This window comes from Nematolebias whitei, chromosome 2 (assembly GCF_014905685.2).
Source record: "Nematolebias whitei isolate Nwh7 chromosome 2, NemWhi1, whole genome shotgun sequence".
Classification (NCBI taxonomy): domain Eukaryota; kingdom Metazoa; phylum Chordata; class Actinopteri; order Cyprinodontiformes; family Rivulidae; genus Nematolebias; species Nematolebias whitei.
In genome coordinates, this window is record NC_056499.1 from 38,507,044 (window position 1) to 38,532,310 (window position 25,267).

General features: G+C 40.9%; 2 protein-coding genes across 2 annotated transcripts in view; one reads left to right on the forward strand and one right to left on the reverse strand.

Moving 5' to 3' along the window:
- Nucleotides 1–1,270, forward strand: part of LOC119424126 (GRAM domain-containing protein 2A-like) — a 975,280-nt gene extending 974,010 nt beyond the window's left edge. The window contains 1 exon segment of the mRNA XM_037691597.1: nucleotides 1,120–1,270. Within this exon segment, the coding sequence (XP_037547525.1) occupies nucleotides 1,120–1,270 (151 nt within the window).
- A 22,855-nt stretch (nucleotides 1,271–24,125) lies between these two features.
- senp8 (SUMO peptidase family member, NEDD8 specific) lies at nucleotides 24,126–24,944 on the reverse strand. Its single transcript, XM_037697676.1, has one exon. It carries the CDS (start codon nucleotides 24,942–24,944, stop codon nucleotides 24,270–24,272), a length of 675 nt encoding a protein of 224 aa, XP_037553604.1. The 3' UTR covers nucleotides 24,126–24,269.
- Between the last annotated feature and the right edge of the window lie 323 nt (nucleotides 24,945–25,267).

A 25,267-nucleotide genomic window follows, 5' to 3' on the forward strand; every position in this document is an offset into this window, starting at 1 on the left:
CACACACACACACACACACACACACACACACACACACACACACACACTACGCGTTAACATGGAGAAATAAATGGGTGATTCAGTTGGACTCAGCACAGGAGCAGAGCAGCTAAAACCCATTTTGTACTTTTCCCACAATTAAACATTTTCTAGTGAAAAATGATTTATATGTAATTTTTTAATAAGGCCTACATTATTCACTGTATTATAAATAATACAATAAATGATGTCTTTGAGCTAAATAGTCAAACAACATGATAAAAGCAGGTGCTTTGGTGATGAAATTAAACTTAGCAAATAGTTGTATTTATAGTTGCATATAAGGATGATAGCACCACAGGACTGTAAATTAAATGATAAATAAATGTATCCATATGTAATGAAAAGTATGAACCTCTATATAAAATTCAACATTTTTCAGTCAGGTCATCTGGACAGTTTATTTTTTTGTGCTGAAACGTTTCGCCTTTGATCCAGAAGGCTTCATCAGTTAAGGAAACACAACAAAACTGATTCTTCCCTCAACAGCTTACTCCAAAGTGGAACAAACCTGTTCTGCTTGTGATAAGATGGTCTCTTTGGTACGCCCCTCCTCCATTGCTGGCCCTCTTCCTTGTTGACAGTCGTGTCAAACTGGTTGAAAACAACAAAGTCCATGCTCAATAATGTTGCTTTCAACTGGTTTGTTCCACTTTGGAGTAAGCTGTTGGGGGAAGAATCAGTTTTGTTGTGTGTTTCCTCGACTGATGAAGCCTTCTGGATCGAAAGTGAAACGTTTCAGCACACACAAAAAAAGAAACTGTCCAGATGACCTGACTGAAAAATGTTGGATTGTATACATGGATTATTGAGCATGGACTTTGTTCTATATAAAATTATTTAAATTTAAACAAAAAATATTTAGTTTTCATGTTATTCATCCAGTTTTGTTTTAGAGCGATGATTAAAACCACTGGTCTTATGAAAAGTAAGAACATATTAAACATTTTTACAAGTCACCTCAGACATTTGTGTCTGCTCTTCATGGCCATTCAGAGGAGACTGAACCTGTTGTTTCATGTTGGGTTGATAATAAAAAGTCCAACGCTGTCGCCCAGTGTTCATAAACAGACATTACAGCTCAGAACAGATGAATCTCATCATCGTCTCCTCTCTCATCAGCATCATTCTGCTTATCATGTCATCGTGCTACCTGGCATTTCGGGTGTGCAGTCTGGAGCAGCAGCTGTCGTTCCTCAGTAACCCCAACCTGCCCCTGAGAGAGAGGTAACACACTTCTGTTTTTGTTGTTGTTGTTGTTGTTTTGCTCTAGATGGGAAACAACATCTATCTAACAAAGATGAAGCAAATATGGTGATTAAGTTGGAATAAGTCGACAGGCATTAGACTGTTTTATGCATATTTACATTTAAACCATATTAAATGTATTGCTATAACATGTTTTTGTGAACCACATAACTGTTTTTGTCACCCCATGACGGCATTCTTAAGACAGATAGAAACACACACTAAAAAGTAAGCCTCAAACAAACAGTTTCTGCATGAAAACTACCCATCATTCCTGTTCAGGTCACAGTGGTCACTGTTGTCCGTATCCAGCTATCACTGTGTGAGAGGCGGGGGACACCCTGGACAGGTCTCCAGTCCATCACAGAGATACATAAAGACAAATGAGACAAACAACCATTCACTCTCTCACTCACACCTAGAGACAATTTAGAGTTACCAATCAGCCTAACATGCATGTTTTTGGTCTGTGGGAGGAAACCGGAGTACCTGGAGAAAACCCACGCATGCACGGAGAGAACATGCGAACTCCACCTAGAAAGGTCCTCAGACTGGGATTTGAACCGGTGACCTTTTCTGAGGAACAGCTTCTTCCCTGAAGCTGTAATACTCATAAATCCCTAACCAGGAAAATCACTGTAATGACACTTTATCTGTGCTGCTGATTATCCATGCTGCTGATTTCTTACCTTAAGCTGCTGTATTCATACCCATCTGCTCACAACAGACTCATGTTCAGGCTGCTGTTTAATACACGGTATTACATTGCATTATTGTTGTTTAACGTATATCTTAGACCCTTGTATGCTGTTTCTTTCTTATATTTTTGTTATTTTTGGGTATAACTGGGAACTTGAGTACACAATTTCATTCCACCTTATGTACCACTTGTGATGCAAATGACAATAAAGAACGTTGAATCTTCTCGCTGAGAAGCTCTACCAAATGAGCCATCATAAACTATAGAAAACTATAGATTGTTTTTATTTTTTTTTTAATTCTTGAACTGTAAGCAACCAGTGGCCACATGTGAGTTTTTATGTTTTTATGTTGGGATATGACCAGTTAAAACGATCCTTCACTTCCTGTTTTAAAAATAAAAATTTGAGCTGAACTATATCTGAAGTTTATGGAAGTATGTGTGTGCACTCTGAGGGGATCTGAGAACCCCAACTTTGTTCAGTAGCAGGGAAAGAAAACAAACGCGCCTACATTTTCATGAATAATTTGTTTACTAAAATGATTTTGCAGTAAGAAGTGTTTACAAAGTTTAGAAAAGTTCAGTGAGCTCAAACGTTAGTGTAACATCATTAATGGTCAATTGAACATTCTGTGGAAAAATCTTAAAACTTAAACTGCAGTTTTGTTTTAAATAAAAGCATTAAAGACTTCAAAATGTCAGTTCAGACATGTAAAACTGAACGTTCGGTAAGTTTTTAAACTTTAAATAATGTTTCTGCTGTGAAGTCTGAGTAATAGAGCTCTGAACACGGCAGGTTTTTTAAGACTCTATTGTTGTTCATGAGGAAATGTATCATTTTTTGTGAATTTGTCCACATCGTATGATGTACCCAAATGTTTAAAGTGTACCATATTTTTTTTTGACTATAAGGCGCATTTTAAATCCTTAAATTTTCTCAAAAATTGACAGTGAGCCTTATGTGTTAATTCTGGTTGTGTTTACTGACCTTGAATTGATTTTATGTGTTACAACTGAACAATGTTGAGTTATTATGGATGAGTTGAATAAAGTTGGACTTATCTGACTGTTTTGTTTCACTTATTGCGCCTTATAATCCGAAAAATACGGTCATTTTCTTTTTCTTTTCTTCATGAAAACAGACAAAAAACGTGAAGATTGGAGAACCTGTAAATCCATCTTTTTGGTTTTGTGAATAACCCGGCTGCTCCGTCCTGCAGATAACCAGTGCTCTCTGGTGAAGCAGACCGTCAGTCCTGGTTGTGTCTCCTCGTGCTCGGAGCTGATGATGATGGCCTGTGCAGATTTAGGACCAGCTCATGGAGCCACATGAGCAGCAATAAAAAGGAGCTTCATCATCACGACACCAGGCAGCCAACAAACCGTCGCGCACAGGAGCGACTTCCTAACAGCGATCTCTCGCAGACGAGAGGCTGAACATTCTGTCTGAAAGGAACGTAGATTTAGATCCAGCTGGACTGCAGTTCCTCTCACAGACATGTCACCTTCAACCGCACCATACTTCATACTTCAGTGTAGAAAGTACTTTAAAAAGACAGTTGAATCTGCTGCTTGAGGCTCTGACGGATGTCGGACGGTGTTTGAGGACGGAGCGATGAATGAGATACTTGAAAACGACTGATTGTAAAGAAATTTCTGGAACGTTTCGGGGATTTTTTTGGGGCATTGGTGTTACAAGTTTTGACTGAATAGTTTTATTTTCAGTAGAAAGCACCGAACTATGACTATGCAATTTAAAAATCAAGTCCAGTAGTTTCAACCATAGCAACTTTAATGGTTTATTAATGGTACTCTGTTATCATTGTAAAGGTATTTATAGAAGAAGAACACCTAATCATGGTCTTACAGTACTTAGATGGAAAAAAAAAAAAAAAGAAATGTTTTTATATTTTATTGCATCAATAATTTTTGTTTTTAGTTATTTTTTTTTACATTTCAAAGAAGATTGGGAGCTTCTGACTGGATGCTGTTGTCCTAAGATGTTTTATTGATTCATTAAATCAAATTGGTAGCAAAGTTGAGGTAACAGTTTGTAGCTTCTGTTTTAGTTTTATAACAACCATGGAATTTAATTTAATTTAATTCTCGCAGTAAGTCACTAACTTGCAGTTAAATGTCCAAACTCGGCCCTCGGTGATGATAAATTATGTCTGTAAGGGCTGATGTCACTTTTCTTCACGGTTACTCAGTTCTCAGTTTAAAAGCGTCACTATAAAAAAAACTGTAATTTTCTAAAATATTAACACTCAATAAACACAGATAATTATTTTAAAACGTTTTTCCTATTTTGTTTTTAATCCTTGAACTTTTTATTTTAAAAGAGATGATTTTCAGCAACATTTTATAACTTCTAACTTACGAATCTTGTTCTGAACCGTGTTTCATTTGAAACATGAAAGTGTCACTACTGTAGCTCAAAGAAACAGAAATAAAAGCATGCACACACTTTATGAATGTTTATTGGCCGTTTTGTCTGAAGACTTCAATCTGAACATGGATTAAAGTTCTTTCATTAGCTTTTGTTTAGTTTTCAGCTAACACACATTTCCTGACCCTCACCTGATGTTTACTACTGGTTGAGTCGTAGCTCCCAGTTTGTGCATCATGTCAGACGTGTTTGCACTCTCATGCTCTTTAAACTTCTGTGTATGCACAAGAAACTTACATGTCAACTGAGCTTTAAAGCCTTGTGCCATGCAATACTAAAATAAGGATTAAAAAAAAGAATCATGGTTGAAATGAGGTCAAAGTAGTCTTGTATATTAGTACTCTTCTAAATCAAAGAAGTACATTTTATGACTATGTGCCAATAAAACTGAATGTTCCTGATTGTTTCCTTAAGGTTTTAGAATTTTTTTAAAAACTTTTTTCAACTTCTGAAGGGACTGGAGTCACTGGACTGAACTGTTTCACTACGAGCTGCACTGACATCTAGTGAGTGTCGTGGTGCGACGCACTACTGTCAGGTTTGTGTAGAAATAAATACTTGTTAATATAGATTATTTTATGATTTTTAATTTATTTATTAGCAAAAAAGCATTTTTGTCTTATATTAATAAATCAAACCTTTTTTAAACATTTAGTTTTTATATATTTTTTAAATATTAGCAAAAAAGTTTTTGTCTCATTAATAAATCAAATAAACATTTTTTATTAAACATTTAGATTATTTTATAATTTGATATATTTATTAGCAAAAAAGTATTTTGGTCTCATATTAATAAATCAAATGAACATTTTTAAATTAAACATTTAGACTTTTTTTATATGTATTTATTAGTAAAAAAAAAAGCCTTTTTGTCTCATGTTAATAAATCAAATAAACATTTTTATTAAATATTTAGATTATATTTTTATAAGCAAAAATGTTATTATCTCATTAATAAATAAAATAAACATAAATGAGCAAAAATAATTTTATATCATAATAAATCAAGTAAACATTTTTAATTAAACATTTAGATTTTTTTTATTATATTTATTAGCAAAAAGCCTTTTGTCTCATTAATAAAGCAAATAAACATTTTTAATTTAACATTTAGATTTTTTTTATATATTTTAGCATAAAAGTATTTTTGTCTCATATTAATAAATCAAATAAACTTTTTTAATTAAACATTTAGATTATTTTATCATTTTTAATATATTAGCAAAAAGCATTTTTGTCTCATGTTAATAAATCAAATAAACTTTTTTAAAATTAAACATTTAGATTGTTATAATTTTTATATATATTTATTTAAAATAAAATCGTTTTTTGTCTCGTATTAATCTATTCTTTAGTTATAACTCAGGACCTCCTGGCCCAATAAGATGATTTTACATCCTTGAAGGACTTTTAAGTGAAATTAAACACAACATAGCTTTTAAATTAAGTTTAAAATCCAACATGCAAGAATTTATCAACATTTTCTGCATTTTGATGGTATTTTCTGTACTAAATTAATTAAATACAATTAAAATTCAAATAGGATGCTCACAAAATGTTTAAATATTTGTTACAGCTACAGACGTCGCAAAATTAGGAGTCTAAAAAATTGCTAACATTTTACTGGTGTCCCCACTTAACCTGGAGTTTCTGACAATATTTGTCATTACGTACCATTTGTAATGTCAGTCAGTGCGTGCAGCATTTAGTCGGGTTCATCAGTCTCAGCTGGACATACAAAGTGGCTGCAGCCTCGCCCATTCCTGCAGGGAGCCGTGTTGTCTGTCTGAATGCTCCTGGAGCGACCTTTGACCCCTCCAGTGTGAGCGAGAATGCGGACTGTAACATCACTGTGATGGTCTACATCATGCAACGTAAAATCATCACACAGTCCAAACTGGAGGGTTTGCAAGGAGTCATTACCTCCGTGGTGCATTCAGTGCATCCACAGAAACAAGAAGCTGAGGCGTTCATGAAGAGGGGCTATCTGCATTTTTATGCAGAAGTCCTCGTGTTTTCTTCTTGCACAAGATTCAATCAGACACGTGTCATGGATATATTTTACTTTAGTCTGAAACCATAAAATGACGGCATCTCACACTCGTCTGTGATGTTATGTAACACTCTTCTAAGTCCTGCTCCAGACACGTTCCTGTATTCTTCCATAAAATGTATCTGTTACTTTCATAAACTGTCCCAGATGTGTTTGAACGTTGCTGCTGGGATCAGCAGTTGGTGCTGCTGTTTAAATAAACCTTCTCACAGAGTCGTATGATTTTGTTTTCATACATCAGTTTCCAAAGTTTAATTTTATAACACATTTAAAAGCAACCATGGTTGACCCGAGGGCTGTACTGAGTATTAAACGGGCTGTAACATCAGTCATTAGTACATCAGTAAAAAATATTCACAATAACATAACGAATTAAAACATAAACTGAGCAGGTTCAGTCACAACCAGTTTCTCTTGGATGTCCGTGAAGAAGGTCAGGCTGATTCTGGCAGATCCTGATCATTCAGGTCTCTCTTGTAAATGAGTCCTCGAGGCTCATTGGGATTAACCCGTCTAAATAAAGGCTGAATGAATCCACTCCATGGTGAGTTCAGGTTGCTTCCATCTGGATGCAGGATCTGCTGCCTAGATGTAGAACAAACAGACTGAAAAACTCTGTAGTGATCAAACTTCTCAACAAACAGTGATGACTTCTGTCTTAATGTCTTATCTAGTATGGACGTTTTATATCGACTGGGAAACAAATTGCCCCTTGGGGATAATAAATATTCTTGAACTTACCGTACCATACCGATTTATTTCTAAAGCACTTAAAATACAACAAGCAGCCGTCTGAAGTGCTGTACAAAATTAAAAACAAACAAAACATAGTAAAACAATAAAAACACCTAAATATATATTAAAAAAATAATCAGAACATCACAAGTAAAAAAATACAACATTAAGACAGAGATGCTGACTCACTCTAGGTTAAAAGCCAAAGGAAAAAAATGTGTTTTTAAACGAGTTTTAAAAACAGAAAGTGACGGGGCCTGCCTGACCTCCAGCGGCAGCTCATTCCACAATTTAGGAGCCAGAGCTGAAAAGGCTCCGTCTCCTCTGGATTTCTTAAAGGTTTTCGGGACTGCTGAAATCATCTGGCCAGAGGATCTAAGAGCACGTGATGACATGTAAAAGTGAAGTAGTTCAGACAAATAAGAGGGACTAAGATCGTTCAAAGACTTAAAAACAAACAATAGAACTTTAAAATGAATTTGAAAATGGGCAGGAAGCCAGTGAAGGGACATCAGAACTGGAGTGATATGTTCACGCCTGCCTGTACCAGTCAAAAATCATGCAGCAGCATTTTGTACCAGCTGTAACCGTGAGAGCGAGGCCTGGCTAACTCCGATCAACAGAGTTACAATAATCCAGGCGTGAAGTAATAAAAGCGTGGATTACTGTCTCTAAGTGGTGCCTATAAGGAGGGGCTTGATGTTTGACAGGGGCCTCAACTGAAAAAAAGAGGACTTAACCACATTGTTGACATGGCAGGCAGGGGTCCATTTTCACTCCTAAATTTGTCAAAATGGATTTTTCATATGGGGCCAAAGAAGAAAAATCCAAGGTGGAGAAACTGCTAGGGCCAGAGGATTTAAAGACCATAACCTCAGTCTTCTTTTCATTAAAATGGAGGAAATTAAGTGCCATCGATCCTCTAATGTCATCAAGACAGTCCAGGAGAAACTGAGTGGAACCATTTTGTTTCAAAGGGAAGTATACTTGACAGTCATCTGCATGTAAATGAAATTGCACACCATGCTTTCTGAAAATAGAACCCAGTGGCAGAAGGTAAAGAGAAAACAGGAGAGGACCAAGAATAGAGCCCTGGGGTACCCCCAGGGGAGGGCAGCAGAAGCAGAGGTAAAATAATCCATCATCACACTGAAACTTCTATCAAAAAGGTAGGACCTAAACCACTGCAGAGCTGAGCTAGTGATGCCCAACCACTGTTCCAGTCTGGAGATGAGAATGTCATGGTCGACTGTGTCGAAAGCAGCTGTTAAATCTAAAAGCACAAGTAAAACACAGTTTCCAGAATCCAGTGCTAAAAATATGTCAATAAAAACCCTTAAAAGAGCAGATTCAGTGCTGTGGTACATTTTAAAACCAGACTGGAAGACCTCCAACATTTTTAATTCATCCAAAAATGCCTTCAGCTGCGTGTAAACAACTTTTTCCAAAATTTTGGATATAAAGGGTAACTTGGAGATTGGTCTAGAGTTTGACAAAGATGATGGATCAAGACCAGGTTTTTTCTAAAATGGCTGCACCACAGCATGTCTAAAATTGATTGGTACCACACTGGACATCAAACTGCTGTTGATCACATTTAGGATAAAGGAGCCAACAGTAGAAAATACCTCCTTAAGAAAACATGGAGGAACAACATCAAGGGGAGAACCCGATGATTTCATACAGGTGACAAGTTTCTCTAGATAGGAGGGAGAAATAGGCTCCAAATGATCAAACACAGCAGGACAGGGGATTGGGATGGAAGGGTCACGGGATGGAAAAGAGATACAAGCCCTAGTGTTAATAACCTTGTCCAAGAAGAAATGAAGAAACTTATCACAAAGTTCTCTGGATGCTTGAAGAGGGACCGGTTCATGTGCACTGAGAACAGTGTTGATTGTATTATAAAGAACACGGTGGTTGTGAGAGTTAGCAGCAATAATGTCAGAGAAATATTTTACTCTGGCTGTTTTCACAGCTCGTTGATATCGACGCCAACTCTCTCTCAGTATATCAAAAGAGACTTGGAGTCTGTCCTTTCTCCACTTGCGTTCATTTCTCCTGCATTCCTGTCTAATGGCACGGGTATGGTCACTCAACCATGGGTCTGATCTTGGCTTTGATCACCTGGTTTTAATCGGGGCCACATCATTCAATATAGTATGGCATAAAGAATCAAAATATAAGGAAAGCTCCTCATTGCTGAGAGACAGAGAGCTGTGAATCTAAACGATTAAAGACAGTGGAGAAATGGGCAGCAGAGGACGAGTTAAAAACAAGGCTGCGTCGAGCAGGAGCACAGGACTTAACAGGTTTAGAAACAGGAATAAAATCAAATAAAACAGGCATGTTGTCTGAAAACAATGCATCACCAATTTCCAAGTTAAGAATAGATAAACCATAAGATAAAACATGGTCCAGGGTGTGTGTACGTTCAGGGGTTGGGCCCTTCACTGACTGAGTGAGGCCAAAAGCATCCACTACATCCAAGAAATCCTTCACCAGCGGCTTTCCAGTGCAACACACGTGAATATTAAAATCTCCAAGAATTAAAATTTGCTCATATTTGGACGTAAAATCACCCAAGAAATCAGAAAAGTCCCGTATGAAGTCCTTATTATACTTAAGAGGCCGGTAGATGACGGCGCACAGAAGCGGAGGAGTGCAGCCCAACTCAAACATGCTCAGTTCAAAAGTAGAAAACGCAGTCGGGAGGGACAGCTGCTTACAGTCGAATCTTGATTTATAAATAATCGCCAAACCTCCTCCACGACCCAAGGACCTTGGAGTATTAAAATATGAGCAACCTTGGGGTAATAGTTCTGAAAAAACACTGGACTCACCCGGAGAAATCCAAGTCTCAGTCACGCAGAGAAAGTCCAAACCCTGGGACGAATAAAAATCCTTCAGGATAAAAGTTTTGTTTATAACAGATCTTGCATTTACCAGACCTATCCTGATGGGAACTGGGTCCGGCGAAGCAGAAGAAGGAGTAATCCGTGCAAGGTGTCGCAGATTTCCGAGGTTGGCACCTCGCCAGCGCAGATGTGGAGGAGTGAGACGTGGAGGAAAGAAGCGTTGATCCGAATCGATAACAGGTACCAGCCAGGAATCAACAGGGTCCAAGGAGCGCCAAGAAGCATACAGTCCAGGGACTGATCCAAGCTGGGAGAGGAAGATTCCCAGTGATTTTGCCAAACTAGTCCTCAGCTTCACCAAGAGCCCGCCGCGTTTACCTCGACGCCGGTGACGTCTTCTCCAGCGAGGGGGGTGTGGTGCCCGACACATGTAAGATAGAACTCCGGCCAACAGCGGGGGCAAAGAATCATGCTTTTCATGACAGCGATATAAAACTTTTGCAGTAACTTGATACAAACTGAAGTCCAGAGGTGATTGGGCTTTTGCGGTGGCTGCTCCAAAACTGTGTAATCGTTTTTTTTCTTAGACTGTTGAGTCGTTTTTAAATCTTTGCTCAAGACTCATGGTTTTTACTGGTGTTTGATTCAGGCAGAGTTTGAGAGCCAGTTAGAGCTGATGCTTCTTGTTCTTGTGTTTGATTGTTAACTTTCTTGTGCTTCCTTAGTGACACAACATGTAATTTCTTCTTCTTCTTCTTTCTTGTTTTAATTTTAATTTGATGAAATTGTGAAGCACTTTGGTCAGCTTTTGTTGTTTTTATGTACTACATAAATACATTGACGTTGACATGCACAATTCATTTGAACACTTTAGGGGCATTTCTTCTTTTTTCTTATACGCATGAGCAAAGTCACACTTAACACGTATCTTCCATGGGTCAACTCTGACCAGGTTCTACTCCTTTTACAATTATTCAACAGTTCTTGCAGTTCTGGCACCTGTGGCTGAGTGGTTAGAGCAGTCGTCCTCCAATGGGAGAGTTGGGGGTTTGATTCCACCAGCAGTCACACGTTGAAGTGTCCCTGGGCAAGACACTGAGCCCCTCATTGTCTCCGATGTGTGTCCCATCTGTGTATGAATGTGATCTAAAAGCACTGATTATTATTTGTATAGATCTAGTAGAGTGCTGCATGAATGGGTAAAGGGCACAAGTTGCGTTGTAAAGAGCTTTGAGTGTCTAGAGATAGAAAGGTGCTATACGAGTACAGTTCATTTACCTTTCTTTGTTCATTTCTTCTCATTGACCTCCTCCAGCCTGTCTCTCCACAACATATTGAGCTCAGTCATGAGAATGTGCGTTGAACACAAAATCTGCTCGTCTCCACGATGCGATGAGGAAACTTCAGCTGCTTCCAACCTCAAGTCTTAAAGCAGTTGATTTGTAGACCTCAGCGCTCTGGCTTCAGGGCAAAGGTTTGAAGAAGTGGAAAGAAACCTTTTAAACTCTTTTTAGCAAAAGGATTTAAAAACTGCATCTCGAAATGGAGATAAATCCAGCGTAGAGAGACAAGTCCAGCTGTGATACGATCACGTCATCTGCTTCCTGATGCATCTTTTTGAGCCAGCAGGTTTTGATGTGACCACAGATCACTGACCAACAGATAGAAAGTTACAGTTATCCAAACAAGCCCTATGAAGACAGGAATTACTGCTTCAAAGTCATGCAAATGAAATGTAGACTTCCTGAGAATATTTAGGGTTTAATAAAAAAAACTCTTCTTAACAACTGGGTTCAATCGGTATACTCCGATTGAACCCAGAACCGCAAATAAAGTTTCAACAACCCATTTATACTGAAATAATTGTTAAAGAGATGAGATTTTAGAGATAAAATAAAATTAGTTTTGTGTACTTTGAGGTAGTTTAACTTGATGTTTGATTGCACAGCTCCGAAAAAGTCCGATTAACGACCTGGCTGGTAGCTGGAGAGGCAGATAAACCTGTAAGTCGTCAGCAAAACAGTGGATTTCATCTCCCTGACTTTGGGTTAACACCATCATTTACTGGTCACCTCAGTGTTTCACTGGTAAAGCTCTTTTCAATCATCTGCTGCCTCAGAAGATCACAAAGTGCTGTGGCTGCATGTTCAACTGGGTTTTGATTATTGGAGGCCGCCCGCCACCACAGACACACCCCGGTGTTCCCAGCCAGACACTATTTATGTTTTAGTGCGCTCATTTGCCTGAGTGACATGTTCACACCCATTCTACAGCCACCATCTGATCCAAAACATCCCACACCGATGTTTATCTACATGACAGGATGTGGCTGAAAAGAGTTTCTGCAGTTTTGTGTCTGATTCTCTCCAGAAATTGAGCGATCAGTGTTTTTGGTTGTTTGTCATGTTAGCTTGACAAAGCACAGATGAAATTTGTTGTGGTAACTCAACCATATCTGCAAGACTGCTTGAGATTGATATTACTTTCAAGGTTTGACTAAAACAGCTACAGCTCTGTCATTCATCAACATGACACGTTCTTGGTTAATTTTCAGCTTTATTGCAAGTTTCATTATAAAAGTTTTATTTTTTTTGGAGTTCCTGATGAGAAAAAAAACATTTCAGGTTCAAACCTTCCTGATTGGATTAACTGTCTGTGTGAAAGGTAGTGGTGGAGCTTTTCATTTGATTCTTCACTCCCATCTTCTCGTCTGTCTCCCCCTCTCTGCATCTGAGTCTCATAAGTCAGTTGGATTTCTTCCAGTTCCTCCCAGCAATGGCTAATTCACCCCAGCAGTCCCATCCATGAACAATCTGTGGCCCTTTGTAACTCAGAGCCTGCATGTTCCAGTCACGAGTCACTCGGGCCTCAGTGTTGGCTTTATCCAAGACAAACAGTGGACGTTATAAAAGTTTATTTTATTTACAATGTTTAGTTTGTTACAGGTAGTAACAGAGTGTCAAGTTGTTTTAGCTTGTTTTAACTCAAAATGTTTAGGGACTAGAACAAGACAGGTTTAATTCTTGTCTTGCAGGGCATCACATGAAACTATCAACACCAATCTCATGATATCAAAGTTCTTGCTTAATAATCCAGGTAAAAAATCCAACAAATTCAGTCAAGTCATCTGGACGGTTTCTTTTTTTTTTTTTTTTGAGATGTTTGTCCTTCATCCAAAGAACTTGATCAGTCCAAGGAGCCACAAACAAACTCAGTCCCACATGCAGCACACTCCTATAGTGGACCTACCAGTTTGTTGGTGATGAGATGGTTTCTGGGGCCCGCCCTCTCTCCCAGACTAATGAAGTCCTTTGGATGAAGGATGAAACGTCTCAGCAAAAAAAAAATCCATCCACATGACCTGACTGAACTTTGTTAGATTTTTACCTGGATTATTGAGCATGAACTTTGGTGTTTTGAACCACTTTGGCTATGGCTGCCTCAGAGGAGTTGAAGGGGGAGAGGGTGGGCCCCAGAAACCATCTTATCACCAGAAAACTGGTTGGCCCACTATGTGAGTGTGCACTGCTTGTGTGAAGGATGAAATATCTCAACAAAACAAAACAAACAAAAAAAAAAGGAAGAAAAGAAATCGTCCACATGACCTGACTGAACTGTGTTGGATCAATCTAATGACTACAGAAGATGTAAAGTCTTCATAAAAACCTGGGGTGCCACCAAAATGGGCAAGCAATGCTGTTCTTAGTAAAATAAACTGTAAAGTAAATAAATTAATTAAAAATAGACATACACTACTGTATATCAATAGGGGATTGAGTAAAATTGCAGTATATTTTATGACAGCGGCAAATTAAAACTTTTACAATTCTGTTATGGTGTTTTATTTTTTGGTGTGCCACCCCAAGATTAATAGTGGGCCCCATATCTGGCCACCCATTTGAAAACTTTCTGGAGGTCCCCCTGCTATAAAGCAAGAAAATAGGCAGCCTGTTTCAATCTCTGTTTTACAAAATTTAAATAACCCAAAGCATTCTCCAAATTATGTTAAAACCAAAAAGTATTGGACTTCAGGAATTGTGTGGAGTTGTTGATCACAGTAAAAAAAAAAAAAACACATGTTTCTACTTTACTGATTTCCAAGAGAAAGTCAAACATGATTCACACCATATTACCAGGTCAAAGAGTTTCCAACGTGTTCCTCGTTGTTCTGCTGTTTCACAATCAGATTCGGGGAACATTAAATATGAAACACACCTTCAACTGTGCCTTTGCTCATTGGATATATACTTTTTAATTTGCTTAGCAGTTTTCTGCTCTTCCAGGGGTCAGTCTTCATGACAGCCACCACCTGATCCAGTGGAGTAATGATGTCTGAGCACACGTCTGAATGTTGTTACTGGTTCAGTTTGTCAACGAGGAGCCCATCGGGGGCCTTTATCTCAGGACCCATGCTGCTTCTCTTCAAGAGGAACATCTAATTCCTGCCTTCTCTTTTCAGCCCAGATATTGTACTTTGACCTACTTCCACACATCGTGCAGAGCACATGTAAAACTAGTGCATTCTGGGATGTTACCGTGTTACCAGGAAAAACCGCCATGTTTTTTTTTTCCTGGGGCGCTGACTGTTTTAGTCAAACTGACTTTAGGTGAAAACAGATTTTATGTGATGCATTCACAGACTGTCTGAGCTAACGTTGCCGAGCTGTGTGGATTGTGTGTTTGTGTATGTTCATGCTACAGGGAGTCTTCATCTGACAGGTAAATATGAAGCACCTGAGGGTTCTGGAGAAGAAACCACAGCTGCTGCTCTGACACTGATTATACACAACGTTGATGAAGAACATCGCTGAGGGAGTTCAGCAGCAGAGCAACATTTATTTATGTACACAGATTCAGTGCAGGTATGTGTCAGGTCATATATTCAAAACAATCATAAATCAGCTTTGGTACTTGTGCTTTTAATGCTGATTTGAATATTTCTTATGGCACTAACATGACTATCAAAAGGAGGATGTAATTGCAGACTAAACTTTGTTGAAAAATATGGTTTTAAAGCAATTTGCTTGAGAATTTTTTGAAAGAAGAATTTACTGGAGCTAAAGATGTTTGGAGTCAGTGTCATTTTAAGAAACATTGGCTTCAAGTAAAAAATGTGCCAAGTAGTTTTAACAGGTCCTCTGGACAGATTCTTCTTTGTTGAAACATTTCATCCTTTATCCAAAAAACTTCTTCAGTCTGAGGAGCTGCAACAAACTCAGTTTTATAGACAGCACCTTCTCGAGGTGGATCAACCAGTTTGCTGGTAATGCCAAAACTGGCTGTTCAAATGTAAAAGGAGACATCAGCCTAACAATAGCTGGTTAGTGCTCTGATGGCTGCTTGATATTCACAGAGGGCTGAGTGATACTAACAATAACAACTGTCAATTGTCCCCCTCTTACAATGCTGTTATTGCTAGAATCACTCAACCCCCTGTGAATAGTAAACAGCCATCAGTGTACTAATGATCCATTATTAGGCTGATGGTCCTTCTTGAGCATGTGAGCAGCTGGTTTTGGTTGTCAGCAGCAAACTGGTTGATCTACTCTGAGAAGGTGCTATTTAAGAGACTGAGCTGAATACAGCACCTCAGACTGAGGAAGTCTTTCGGATGAGAGACGAAACGTTTCTACATTTTTTTGCTTTGTTTTGTTTTTTGTTTTTTTGAATGTCCAGAGGACCAGATTGAACTTTTTTGGATTCACCAGAATGACTGGTTCACCTCCATAGATCTGAAGGGCGCATAATTTCACATTTCCATCATTCTGAAACAAAGAAAATTCCTGCATTTTTCTCCTTCAGGGGATTCCGTATCAGTACAACAGGTTACCGTTTGGTTATACCCTCGCCCCACGCACGTTCTTAAAATGCGTGGAGACGGCTCTGCAGCCATTACACATGGCAGGAATGAGAATTATTTTTTATCTGGATGATCTGCTTTTATTAGATCAGTCCAGGCAGGAAGCAGCTACGCAGACCAAACACTAGCATTACACCTGCTAAACCTGGGTTTTCTATAAACTGGGAAAAGTTCCATTCGCTCGTCCCAGATGATCGTTTATCTGGGAGTGGAGCTAAACTCAACCACAATGAGAGCCCATATCACAGCCGAGAGCAGAAGCTCTGTAAGTTCAGTTCCGCCATGTCAAACCTGGCAGAGTAGTGACAGCTCTGCCAGTCATGCAACTCCTGGGACGGTGTCAGCGGCCCACATTGTGGTTCCGCTGGGCCTACTTCACATGAGACGCTTTCAGAGATGGTTCACCCGCCTGCGCATAGATCCTGTGCACCAGAAGAGGCAGCATATCTTTGTGCCCCCCTCCGTGAGAACCAATCTGAATCACTGGGGAGACCCCCTCATTCTGTCAGAGGGAGTTCCCATCAGCAGGCCTACGTCACACATCTCAGTTTTCACAGACGCGTTCCTTTCAAACTGTGGGAGGAATGTGTCTGTCCCAAGCAGCGGGAGCACAGTGGCTGGACCACATGTTGCTTTACATAAATGTGCTAGAAAATTTCACAGTCTGAAACGTGACTCAGCATTTTGCCCCCTGCTGCGGGATCAGCATGTTCTGATCCTCACAGACAACAAGGTGACGGCAGTTTACATAAACCACCAGGGAGGCGTGTGCTCAGTCCAACTGTTACGCATCGCGAAACAGCTGTTTTGTTGTGCACACAAAAACCTGCTCTTCATCAGTTCAGTGTACATTCCCAACGTACTGAACAGGCGAGCGGATATCATGTCGAGGGGTGGTCCCCGCCATAGAGACTAGAGCCTCCATCCCGAGCTGATCTCTCAGTTTTTGCAGCAGGTTCAGCCGAGCAGCAGTGGATCTGTTCGCTACACGGAAGAACGCCCAGTGTCAATTATGGTTCTCAGTGAGCTCACAAGACGACCCACCGTTAGTAGTGGACGCCTTCGCTCACAGCCTGTGGCCAAAAATGCTCCTTTATGCGTTCCCTCCAGTCCTGCTGATATCACGGACCCTGGACCGGGTCCGGGAGGAAGAACTGTCAGTCATCCTCGTAGCTCCCAAGCGTATAAGCGCAATTTTCTTCCGCTTATCCGGGGTCGGGTCGCGGGTGTAGCAGCTTAAGTAGGGAGGCCCAGACTTCCCTCTCCCCAGCCACTTGGGCCAGCTCCTCTGAGGGAATCCCGAGGCGTTCTCAGGCCAGCCAAGAAACATAGTCCCTCCAGCGTGTCCTGGGTCTTCCTCTGGGTCTCCTCCCAGTGGGACATGTCCAGAACACCTCACCAGGGAGGCGTCCAGGAGGCATCCTAACCAGATGCCCGAGCCACTTGAACTGGCTTCTCTTGACGTGGAGAAGCAGCAGCGCTACTCTGAGTCCCTCCTGGATAATAGAGCTTCTCACACTATCTCTAAGGGAGAGCCAAGACACCCTGCGGAGAAAACTCATTTCGGCCGCTTGTATCCGAGATCTTGTTCTTTCGGTCACAACTCAAAGCTCATGACCATAGATGAGGGTAGGAACGTAGATCGATCGGTAAATTGAGAGCTTCGCCTTTTGACTCAGCTCTCTTTTCACCACGACAGACCTGTACAGTGCCCGCTTCACTGCAGACGCTACACCTATCCGCCTATCAATCTCACATTCCATTTTTCCCTCATTCGTGAACAAGACCTCAAGATACTTGAACTCCTCCACTTGGGGCAGGACCTCCTCACTGACCCGGAGACGGCACTCTACCCTTTTCTGGCTCAAGACCATGGCCTCGGATTTGGAGGAACTGATCCTCATCCCGGCCGTGTAGCACTCGGCTGCAAACCTCTCCAGCGAAAGCTGTAGATCACGATCTGATGAAGCCAATAGGACCACATCATCTGCAAAAAGCAGAGAGGCAATCCTATGGCCACCAAAACGGATCCCCTTAACACCTTGGCTGCGCCTAGAAATTCTGTCCATAAAAGTTATGAACAGAATCGGTGACAAAGGGCAACCTTAGCAGAGTCAAACTCTAACCGAGAACAAGCCCAACTTACTGCCGGCAATGCGGACCAGGCTCTGACACCGGTCATACAGGGACCTAACAGCCCGTATCAAAGGGCCCAGTACCCCATACTCCCAGAGTACCCCCACAGGGTTCCCTGAGGGATGCGGTCGAACGCCTTCTCCAAGTCCACAAAGCACATGTAGACCGGTTGGGCAAACTCGCATGCACCCTCCAGGACCCTGCTGAGAGTGTAGAGCTGGTCCAGTGTTCCACGATCAGGACGAAACCGCATTGCTCCTCCTGAATCCGAGGTTGGACTATTCGATGAACCCTCCTCTCCAGAACCCCCGAATAGACCTTACCAGGGAGGCTTAAGAGCGTGATCCCCCTGTAGTTGGAACACACTCTAAGGTCCCCCTTTTTGAATGGGGGGACCACCACCCCGGTCTGCCAATCCAGGGGAACTTCCCCCGATGTCCACGCAATATTGCAGAGTCGCTTAAGCCAACACAACCCTACAACATCCAGAGCCCTAAGGAACTCCGGGCGAATCTCATCTACCCCTGGGGCCCTGCCACCAAGGAGCTTTTAAACCACCTCAGTGACCTCAGCACCAGAGATTGGAGGGCCCGACCCAGAATCCACAGGCTCCGCTTCCTCAGTGGAAGATGTGCCAGTGGGATTGAGGAGGTCTTCAAAGTATTCTGCCCACCGACCCATGACATCCCGAGTTGAGGTCATCAGCACACCAACCCTAGTATAAACAGTGTTGGTGGTGTACCGCTTCCCCCCACCCCCCCGGGACGCCGGATGGTAGACCAGAATTGCCTCAAAGTCGTGCAGGTCATTCTACAGTAACTGATGGACAGAAATTTAGTGTTCAGCACAATCAAAATTTATGCTGCAGGTATTTCATCCTGTCATGAGGTCAGTGACAGAACAGTTCTTAACCACCCACTGATGAAGCGTTTTCTGAAAGGTGTACAGAGACGCAGATCTGTGTCACGTCCGCTAGCTCCACAGTGGGACCTGGTGATGGTCCTGTGTGCTCTGATCAAAGCTCCTTTTGAGCCTTTAGATCAGGTTTCACTTAAAATTCTGTCATTAAAAACAGCCTGAGGCTGAGTGATGAAACGTTTTTTTGTGCAAGCAGGTGCTTCATGTTGTGTCTGAATGGACCCAGTGAGGCATAGACTATGTCCTGCTTCGCCTTTAACTCACTAGCGATAGCCTTAAAGGGCAAAGCCTATACAAAATAGAACGTTGGTTACGTACTGTAACCCCAGATTCTGTGAGTGTAGGCGCAGCCCTTTAAGCTCTGGGCCTCACTGGTTCCTAAATGGCTGAAGAAAAAAGCTATTTGGGAGCCGATTACCCAGCCTTACCGTACTTTATACGGACAGGGGTGAGGCCCACACAGCAGGTGGGCGTGGACTAAAGTTTTCAGTGCTGCGCTGCGTGCGAAGTGATAAACCCACTAGCAACAGCCTCAAAGGGCTGTGCCTATACTCATAGAATCTGGGGTTACAGTACCTAACCAATATTTTATACCTTTGTATTTTAAAACATTCATGTTTATCCAGTTAAATCTACCACTGAACCATTGGAGTCAACTTGGCCTGCTGTCTTTGACCTCAGAGTTTTAAACTAAGATCATCTTATGTTGAGAAATGGTGGAGCTATGGCCGTTTGCAATATGAATTAATGTGGTGTCACACAATCTGCTAGAGCTTAAAGTATGTGTTGTGAATGATTGTCAGCTACTACCACATTGACACTTAGCTCAATATCTGTGAAACAGACTTAGTGTGTCTTAGGAGACCATTGATACCAAGAGATAATGTGTTGTAGATTTATATCCAATGACTGCTTTATGAAACTTTCATTAAAGTCTGTTCGTTAGTTCATAATAATAATAATGTCATCACTGTAGCGATTGCGGTGTACCCAGAATGAAAGACCAGAACTGAACAGACACCAGGACTCAGATAATAATTTAAAGTGTTTATTTACAGGTTGGTGGATAAATAAAACATCAATGAGGGAAACGGGAACACCTGGGGAGAGAGCGGTAATTTAAAGGGCTGTGGTTTGGATAAGAATATATCTTGTTGAATAATTCTTATGGTGTGTAGCAGGGAAACAGAATGTGAAGGTATTATGTCCAGATGGTGTCCAGTGGCACAAGGTGAAGCAACAAGTAGATTTAGGCAAGTGGCGGAAGGCATCCAGCAATTGTAGATAGGCAGGAGGAGTCTCAGTTCACATGGAACTCAAGCAGGGCAGGTACAGCAAGATCCAAACTCTGAGGAAGCGCAGAGGAAAAAACACAATATTAGTTTTTACAAATATCACTGAATAACTGGCCAGAACACAACTACCGTTGGTAGGCAGTGTCCCAGCGCCTGCAGAGTGGTTCCTGAATCTTCTTATACTCCTCATGGGTGTTGAGTTGATCATCTGCAGCTGGAGCCAATTAGGAGTGTAGAGGAGAGAGAAAGGCAGGGTGCAGGGTAGGATCCTTACAATCTCAATGTCAGCACTGTATGTTTCCATACAATGGCGAAATTAGTCTCTGCATTTAACCAATCCACCACCAGGTGGTGCAGTGGGCAGCTATTGAATGCTCCCGGGGGGCATTTTGGGGATGAGGTGTGCTGCCCAGAGACACCACGTGATATGCAGTGACTGGGGATCGAACCTAGGACTTTCGGGTCCCAAGCCGGCTGCCCTACCTCTACACCATCTCGGCCGCCGAGAGTGGCACGGTGGCGCAGTTGGAAGAGCTGTTGCCTCTCAGCAAGAAGGTTGCCGATTCAAATCCTGGCCCAGGACCTTTCTGGGTGGAGTTTGCATGTTCTCTCTGTGCATGCGTGGGGTTTCTCTGGTCCAGGTACTCCAGTTTCCTCCCACAGACCAAAAACATGCATGTTAGGCTGATTGGTAACTCTAAATTGTCCCTAGGTGTGAGTGAGGGTCTATTAATATTATCAATAAATTCTATGGTTCAGGAGATATTTTGGTAACAGATGAATGCACACAAAACCAACACATTATCGCTCACCTTTGGCAGTGAGATCAACTCAGTCTCACTTTACTTCAGAGAGTTATACAATCTGTGAAGCAAACATAATTTTTATAAGATTACTGTATATTTGAACCAGAAAGTACTTGAGTCAATGGAAAAACTAAAACAGTATATTTAAAAAGTTAAAACGAACATACATTATTCATTTTTACTTTTGCTAATGCTACATGCTTATATTTATTGTTTTATATAACTTAATTTCAATTCAAATACTACTTTATTAACCCCCAAGAGGAACTTGTACTTAGGTAGTTACTAATGTACTGTTTTTTGATGACATTTAGCTTCAGTGTGTTACCTAGTCTGGATTTGTTAGCATAGCATTTAGGTTATCATAGTAGCAATGTAAAGTCACTTAACAGGTCCAGGAGAATTGAGATAATCAATAATCCAGTTTGTTGCTGAATGAAACCACATGAAAACATGTGTAGGACTTAAATGTCAATTGTGGGTAACAGGAAGAAAATAAGAGTGGAATTAATACTACAAATTGGACTCGAATTGAACAACCACCAGTTGTGGCTGTGTATGGTTCTTCCACATGTTACTGAGGGCCCAGTTTATTAAATTGTCAATGTCTCTTGAGACTCAATCAACCACACCTAATAAAAAAAGACATGGAAAAATAAGTAAAACTTGGTCAAGATCTGTTGTCCTGTGAGTATCAGCATATTTCCTCAGGCGCTTTGTCTCTTTAATGCAGTTTGTTACTAATGTGGGAATGTTCCAGCTCTGTGGCATTAATGAAGACAACAGTAATCCCTTAAGGTTTGTCAGACTGGTTACACTGGATTAAATATACCCGAGGGGTGAAGATGAGCTCACAATTCAAGCATTAGTGTGGCTACGGGGTGAATGTAAAGGAGAGCTGAGCAGACTGCCAGATTACAAGTTGATGAATAATATGCAGATATTCTAGGAATGAAAATGTGCAATTAACTGATTAAAAAAAGGAATAGCTATTGCTCACTCACAACTGAGTGATTCACTTGGTGTGGTTGATTGAGTCTCAAGCAGAGACATTGACAATTTAATAAACAGGGCCCTCAGTAGCATGTGGAAGAACCATACACAGCCACAACAGCCTGATACCTCCTCTTCATGTTGCTAACCAGCTTCTTCACACACTGCTTTGAGATGGCATCTCATTCTCAACCATTATTTGTTGTCAGTTAGCCAAGGTGGTTGTGTTGGTCACTCTGAAACAAACAGCGACGGGGTCAGGACCCCTGGCAGGCCATTCCATACTCTTCACTTCCAAATTCTGGAGGTAGTCTCTGAGAGCACCCACTCTGTGGGGGTGAATGAACATCATCATCTTGGAGTCATGGTCCCAGACAGTGTAGTTATGGCATTGCTACTGGTTGCAGAATCTCACCTTGTTGGATGCCCACTTCACAGCCAGTCTCTGACATCACCGTTTGTGGAAAATGGTCTTTATTATGAGGTACTATAGGGCTTATTTTGAACAATGCTGCAACTTGGTTTAGTAGAACTTAAGAGTTGCTATGTGGTAAAACAAGAGGCAATAGTACAATGAACTGTTTGATACTGGCAAATATTTGGCAACTTTTTCATTTCACTAACTGTACTCTGCTGCTCGAGCCACAAACATATTTACAACAAATGTAGCTCTGTTTAGAGGAAATAAACAGGCTTTTCAGGGGTATCATTTATTGCCAAACATCGTTACAAGAAAAATCAACCAACCAAACACAAATGTCCTAACTGTATGTACTGTTTACACGATAATAACATCTGGATTGGTAATCTGTCCAGAGTGAACATCACCACTCGTCCAGTACCTGCTGGAGCTCACAACTGTGAACAGGATCAAGTGGGTAAAGAATGGCTGGTATTAAAAAAATATATATTTTGGACATGAATACTCATGCTTACCAATATTTAAGATTAGTGCTCGAGGTAAAAGGAGGTAATATACAGTCCATGTTACTGAACTTTATTCCCCCCAGAAAGTAAAGGTCATAAAAAGAATTAAATACTATTTTGGTTAAATTATTTTCTTTAGACTACAGTATACATCTTTTCCCAGAGTATTTTAACTTTATTTTTATCTGGCCTTCCATCGGTCAACGCAGTGAAGAACAGATTCAACGATTCAGATTCAAGCACCTCTCGTCTGTTTTAACAAAATCTCAGCCAAGACTAAAGATTGTAAGTTATTGTTACTAAATATTTACAGATGTTCAAGCAGCAAATGCTGTAACACTTGGAAAGTGTTTGCTTTTGACCGAGGCCCTCGCTGATTACAGCTAATGTTAGAAATCCATGTGTGTATTCTAATAGTATTATGCGCATTTTAAAACAATATAAGAAACTATTTATTTTAGGTCTGTTCTGGATTAAGCCAAAAATGTATCATTATAAATATAATAAAAGCATCAAATATAGGAAATAATCATTTCTAAGCATTTAAATTTAAAATGATTTGACGTATTGTGCAGCCGAACTATAACAGTTTAACCTTTACACAAAGTTAGAAGACAGTCGACCTTCAATAAAAACCAGAAAACATTTTTTTCTCCTCAGAAAAATGTGACAACAGCCACTTTTATCAGATCAGACAGCACGTTTGATACGCTATGAGAACATAACTCACATTCCATCACTCAACAATGCCCTTTGTCCCCAAAAACAAGCACACGGCGCACGTCTCAGCCTCACACCAAAGTGCATCAGTTTCCATGTAGAAAGTTTGAACAGAGACACAAAGTGATTACAAGAACATTACGTAGGCGCCAGCTAAATGTGCACATTCTTATTGTCAATTCAGTTCATTTCAAATGACCCTGAGCAATAAATCTGTGTAAACATTTCTACATTCGCTCCAAACTACCCAAGTTGAGAATAAAAATCAGTGCTTCCTCTCCTACATGTTCTCCAGCTTCACAAAGCACGTACGCATTTTAGTTTTATAGGCATGCTGGTGTTTTACGTTGCTGTGCATTCAGATTCACACGACACCAACTCTTCTCTCAAGCATTACTGATTCCAACATTGCTGTACTTTTACACTAAAATAGAGATTGTAATAGAAATATATTAAGAAGGTATATACTGTATTAAAGGAGTGCATTCACGTTCTCCAGCAGTATTCATGTGGGGGCTGATAGAGCAGGGAGTCAACGTGCTAGAGGAAAAACAGAGCGGCAGAGGTCGTTCTGAGCCAAAGTCTGGATCAGTCTGCACCATTCGGCCCGCTTCTGGGTAATGTAGGCTGGGGTGATGATTTGCACAGGGAGGCGAGGTGAGCCCTCCAGCCTGACCTTCTCACACAAGGCCTCAGCAATGCAGATAACATACATGCCACAGTCATAACTGTTCTGCTGCGATGGACAGGGCTCCTCCACAAACAGCGCTTTCCTCCCCGCACCCAGGAAAGGTTCCAGCTTGCTGGCGATACGTCGAGCGTGCAGTGAATTGCTGCCGTTTTGCGAGTCGTAGTGTGCAAAGTGGTTGGAGCTCTGATGATAGAGCAAAAGGCTCCAGTGGGATCCTCCGGCCGTCTGGTTGGAGTTGTCATTGACAGCTAAGAAGACCCAATGGCGAGAGGCGAGATCCAGCGGTTCCAGGAAAATAGCTAACTCATCAGGACAAGAAGCGCACTTGATAAACTGTGTGACCTCTGGGCTGATGAAGATAATGGACTCGCCCAGGACGCCGAAGCGCTCGCTGGCGAAATACTCGAAGGCAAACCCGATCACTCTGTCGTTAAGCCAGTAAGGTCCTTCCAGTAAGGAGACATCGGAGCGCCGTAACAGGCTGTCCTGGTAGCTGAGCACCACAGGATCCATCATCTAGCAGAGTCGGGGAGCGTCAATCTGAAATGGGAAAAGGAGAACTTTAACTCATCTGAGGGAATTATCAAAACAATTTCAACAGCTATTTTTAAGGTTTAAGACTCAAACCTTTCTTTTATGTGTTTTATGTCAATGTAATATTTTCACTGAAGCTAAATTTGACAGCTTCAGGCCATTTTAAACTCTATCATCCATCTGTTTATCGCTTCACTTCAGACCATTTCCGCTAACTTCTACTAATGTTATAAATTTATATGCGTTACTAAAATGATGTGCTTTAATGTTTAATAAAGCTTGCTTTTCGTTGGTTCAAATCAAAG